We start from the raw sequence: 5,576 nt of genomic DNA on the forward strand, positions 1-5,576 counted from the left end.
GTGGGAATTGAACTCACAAGTTGCCTTTTAGCACCACGATGCTAAACCACTTGAGCCAATTACCATAACTCATAAGATAGCGCAAGCATTGGCTACAGCAGCATACTTAACAAGTTACTGTATCGCCTCCAGGAGAGTCGGATGTCATTGCGGTGGTAGAAACGCTTAAGGCTTGAACATTATTAGTCAGTTTTTCCTCCACAGAGAATTCAAACATACGCGACCCTTCGTGACTCCCATCTAAGAGCAAACTCCAAACAAATAAAATGCATCCTTCCGCGACATCTGCCGCTTGTAAACGTATCACGTTGGTGTGCTTTTGCACGTTAGTGCCCATTCTACCGCGGCATTCCAGTTTGTAGATCGCAAGCGTGATGCACTATGACTCCGTCGGAGTAACCATAAGCATCTTTTCTTCCTTCAATCACAAGGAAGTAAAAAAAAGATTTTCTTGTCCTGCTCAATATCAGCGGAGTTCCGTTTTCTTTAGTCAAAAAGATATTTCGATACTTATGGTTATTCATAATTACTGATAGATTTCTTACAATTGCACCGTAAACGGACAAGGACTCCGAACACACGTGCTACACACGAAAGTAGCACCTCCCCGTTTCAGATACTTCCGGCTTTCGTAATGCATCTAGAATGAGCACACGAGCTCATTATGTGCGTTTGTCAACGCAGACTCTAAGAGTCAAGGCTATCTTCTTCAAAGCCCAGCAACCCGTTGCAGTTCCAAAATTACAGGATGAAAGAAATGCCTTCAATCCAAAAAAATATTGTTTTTAAGCTAATCGTATTTAGGATATGACATGTTGTAATTGCAATTTTCGGTACAATCTTGAACGTGAGTGATCTACGTAGTCATACATGAAACATCCAGCAAAATCATGCAGTTAGCACCATGCATGTACAGCCACTTCAACGGGCAGTAAGACATCACTCGCTAATTTTCGCTCCACTATCCAATTTTTTGCTGATCTTAGCTTTTATTTTCCACATACCGTAACTTTGATTTGATAGCTTTAAAATTAGTCCGCTTCATGCTTGCATAGGTTATGTCATCCTTTGTGTTTAGATCACTTGCGACTTCAGCTCACCCATTTTGCAAAAGCCGTCACCTAGACATGAACGCTTAAATTCAGCATATTCGACCTGTGTGGTCCATTATTTTTGATGATAGTTTTACAATATTGATGAATTATCTCCATATACCAGTACACGTTTGAAAAGACGAATACCACAAGTTCTTTGTGTGAGGACAGGCCATTGTTCTATTCTGCTTGCAATAATACTAGGCGATACGATACATACAAGATAGTAGACCAAAATTTTTAATATTGCTGCTTTCCTGCACACCGAAGGTCTACCTCTAAGTGCATTGTGCGATCAATAGAAAACATCAAAATGCCATTAAATACCGCAATCCTCGCATAAAGTTCCAAGCAAAATGATTGTCACAGGTATGTCTGGCGCTTCGGGTTGACAAATGATTTTATACGAATAGATGGAAACACAGTGACCACATGTCACGTTCAATCGAGTAGTATGCATTATCGACTGGATCGCCAGACTAACTCGCAATGATTCTTGCGGTGACACGAGATCTCAGAATTTTCGTCTGTCTTGACCTTCGACAACGTTTTGTTCGCAGTCGCAGAGTTTCTGTCAATGTTTTTCGCAGTTCTACAATGATAGTCGCAGGTATATTTACATTTGTAGAAAAACGCTATACATTTTTTTCCTTAAAGAAGTCTGTCTTCTATTCAATTTTGGTGTTAAAGCGATTTCGTAGACTCGATCTCTCAGTAACAGAATATTCACGTGATTCTTACATCGAAAGGTAATGATTCAGACCATGGCCTGGAATAGCATCTTACCACAATCAGACAAGCGTGTGACTAGAATATAGGATGCAGAGAGAATTCACATTTGAGAAAGTGGTTTTGACGAAAATGATATCGGGGGATACTCTGCTAGAAAACAATAAACGGTGCTAAACGTTCTTCATCCCGTTACTCTTTCTAATGTCCATGTCCCAGCTTAACTTCATTGTCAGACGGTTTTCTCGTCAATTTTAAATATTGCTACGAAAAGAATGGGTGGTAATTCTAGCAAGAGTACAGCATCTCAACCAGAGGTTCCTCGTAATTGGAACGCTACGCACATTCGATCACAAAAAAACAAAATTGTGATTGTTACGGGTGGTAATTCCGGAATCGGCTTTATCACTGCGCTAGAATTAGCTCGTAATGGAGCGCACGTGGTGCTAGCGTGTCGTAATCGAGAGCGTGGATTAAAAGCAGAAGCTGACATTCGAGAACTTATCCGATATGCTCCTGATCATGGTACTGTGAAACTTGTGCTTGTGGACATTGGAGACTTGAGTAGCGTGCATGCTTTCTGTGAATTGTTTAAAAAGATGCATCCTCGAGTGGATCTCCTTATCAACAATGCTGGTATCGTTGGAGGCACGTACACTAAGACAGTAGATGGTCACGAGCTCCAATTTGCCACTAATTATTTAGGGCACTTTGCTTTAACTGCCCAGTTGTTTGATCAACTGAAAAAGAGCGAATGTGCTCGAGTCATTACTGTTAGTAGCGTTCTACACCGTCATGCATATTTTGTATTCGATGAGAACAACATTATGGTTAAAAACGAAAAGGAATATGGACAAATCGCAACATATTGTGTCTCAAAGCTCTGCAATCTTCTCTTCACACTGGAATTTGATCGTCGTTTGAAAGCTGCAGGGATTAACACGATTATCGCTGCTGCAGCTCACCCTGGGTATTGTGATACGAACATTATGAAGAAAGGTGCACAGACTAATGACAACAATTGGTGGTGGTGGTTGGTCTTTCGTACAGTCGCGGCCGTTCCACCACAAAGTGCCGAGAAAGGAGCGTTGCCAATCTTGTATGCTGCTACAGCTGAAAATGTGAAGGGTGGCGACTACTACGGACCAAAGTATATGGAGTGTTACGGTTCCCCTATACGTGAAGATCCATCATCTCTGAGCAAGTCCGAGAGTGCAGCTTCTAAGCTTTGGGATCTGAGCGAGAAGCTCACTCGATTGAAGTTTGAAGTTACCAAGTAATCAAGTCAGCCAGCCTGCTTTTACATCTCAGAGTTATGCTCATCTTTCGTTGTGAATAATTATCAGTTAATCAAAAACTTGAACATGGCAGTAAGTTTTGTAGTCTGATACGTGAATAGACGATCTACTTAACAGTGCATACGAATGGAAGATGCTACTTACAGAGACGTCTAACTATCCACCAAATGTGTGCCATGCTCGCATTGATAGTGCTTAGAACATGAACCAGTCAGTCGGCCAAGCAAATTCTAAGCAGAACCTACAACCTTGAACGATCTGTATGCTAATGCTTCATTACCTTACTTGGTGACGTCAAACTTAAGATGCGCTAATTCTTCACTATACGCCCATAGTTTCGCTACCGCTGTCTCAGACTTACTCAGCTTCGCAGGCTCCTCACGAATAGGGTGGCCATAAAGCTCCAAATACTTAGGTCGAAAGTAGTCTCCACCCTTCACCCCATCAGCTGTCCAGCATATAATGTAGGTAGAGCACCCTTTGGAAAATTTTGTGGTGGGTAGATGCCATATGGACGATAGGACAGCCACCAATACCAATTACTTTTCTTTTTCGTCGCATCACCCATGATACTGGTATCGCAATAACCAGGATGAGCCGTTGTAGTGATAATGTTGTCGATTCCAGCTGCTTTGAGACGACGATCAAGCTCGTTTGTAAAAAGTAAAAAACATACTTTTGAAACCGAATACGTTCCAAGTTGTCCATGTTCCTTTGGTCTTTTCACCATGATTTGATCTTCATCAAAGACCCACGTTCCATACCAGTGTAGGAAACTGCTCACAGAAACAATACGCGATGGCGCAGTTTTCTTTAGCAGGTCAAAAAGCTGGGCTGTCAATACGAATGGCCCCAAATAGTTTGTGGCAAAAATCAGTTCGAATCCATCGGCTGTTGTAGCGTAGGTGCGACCTCCGATCCCCGCATTGTTAATAAGGATATCTAGTCGCTCGTACATCTTCTTGAATTCTTCGGAAAAAGAATGTACACTTGTTAAATCACCCATATCGACCTGCATAAACTTGACGCTACCAGCATCCGACAATGATTTCAAATCCTGTTGAATATCTGCTTCAGCTTGTAAACCGCGTTTTTCATTTCGACAGGCTAAAATAACATGAGCCCCCTTTCGAGCAAGTTGTAGAGCGATTTCAAATCCAATTCCGGAATTCGCACCCGTAACAATTACAACTTTATCTTTCTGCGATGGAATGTCTGTTGAATTCCAATTTGAAGGCACTTGAGGCCGAGAAGCAACTTCCTTGCTGGAATTAATGCCCATCGTTGCGTTTAACAAATGAGAGATTCAAGGAGCCAACTGTGTTGCTATGACTGGGACGAGAGCATTGAGAAATAGGTTTTGCTTCGAAATTTTTGGAGATAAGCTTAATCTTAATACTCAAGACCAATTGTGCATTTCGTCGGGTGAGTTCAACCTCTACTAAACGTTAAATTTCCTTAATGATAGCCCGATTTCTGTTGACCAGCAACAATGAAAATGACCAGACATCGTGGTAGATATCATGCGACTATTGAAGTGAAGGCATCTTTGCTTTGCGAGCGTTAAAATAATTTGTCTCTTGGGTAGAGTCCCAGGCACAGCTTATTTTTTAGGTTTGAAGATGAATCAATAGTATGAATCGCCCAAACGGCTGTCGACTCAGCCAACATTCGAAGTCGAGCATCTCTTTCAACCATTTGCAAAAGCTTTGCAACTGTCAAAACTCCTGACTGTCAGAAATTAATCTGTTCACTCAATTCGTTTACTCAATCCTGTCATCTCATTTAAGTCGAGCTGACTCGCATTATTCAACAGTTTCTTCCAGGGAGCCTGATACTCACACTTCGATCAGATTCAACACGCTCATGCAGCTACGAACTTAATCATTGTCTTGCTCATCAGTCGTCTTGTACGTCATTTTCGCGGCCGAATCGCTATTTGTGACCGCGAATGCTTTCAAATACTAAACAGTGTCGAGATTGTCGGGTCCATTGATCTACCACAGAGAACTCAAGTCAATAAAAACACATTTTCATATCCTCTTTTCCAATGCAGAACCCACGGCGCTATCATCGCCCCGATACGAATAAATTTCGTCAACAATGGAGTCCATAAAGTACCTTGTATCCTTGATGCATCGTAAGTCATGAGTGATACACCATGTAACGCTGTCGCCACGAACGCTGATGGACTGGTGAGCTATCAGCATTAAAAGCATTCATTTTACTGATGTTCAAAGCAATCTCAAAGTCAAAAAGAGATATTTTATTGAGTATTATTATCCAGAAAACACGTATCCTATAAACTTACTGCTTAGACATCAAACTTGACCATAGCAAGACGTTCGCTCTCGTTCCACAAGTTCCGAGCTGCAGTTTCATCATGAGCAGCTTCGTTTGCCTCGACACGCTTAGGTGGACCCCATACTTCAAAGTAATTGTTGGGGCCAAAGTA

At 41.7% G+C, this 5,576-nt stretch overlaps 2 protein-coding genes across 2 annotated transcripts; one reads left to right on the forward strand and one right to left on the reverse strand.

The window, feature by feature from the left end:
- Positions 1 to 2,098: 2,098 nt before the first annotated feature.
- On the forward strand, positions 2,099 to 3,103 carry PHALS_04892 (hypothetical protein L915_08613; the record flags this gene model as incomplete). The annotated part of the gene is made up of 1 exon (XM_024722605.1): positions 2,099 to 3,103. The coding sequence occupies one exon, from the start codon at positions 2,099 to 2,101 to the stop codon at positions 3,101 to 3,103; it is 1,005 nt and encodes a 334-aa protein (XP_024573664.1).
- A 454-nt stretch (positions 3,104 to 3,557) lies between these two features.
- On the reverse strand, positions 3,558 to 4,403 carry PHALS_04893 (hypothetical protein PPTG_11124; the record flags this gene model as incomplete). The annotated part of the gene is made up of 1 exon (XM_024722606.1): positions 3,558 to 4,403. One exon carries the CDS (start codon positions 4,401 to 4,403, stop codon positions 3,558 to 3,560), a length of 846 nt encoding a protein of 281 aa, XP_024573665.1.
- Positions 4,404 to 5,576: the final 1,173 nt, after the last annotated feature.

The sequence above is a fragment of the Plasmopara halstedii genome, assembly GCF_900000015.1.
Source record: "Plasmopara halstedii genome assembly, contig: Scaffold_282, whole genome shotgun sequence".
Classification (NCBI taxonomy): Eukaryota; Oomycota; class Peronosporomycetes; order Peronosporales; family Peronosporaceae; genus Plasmopara; species Plasmopara halstedii.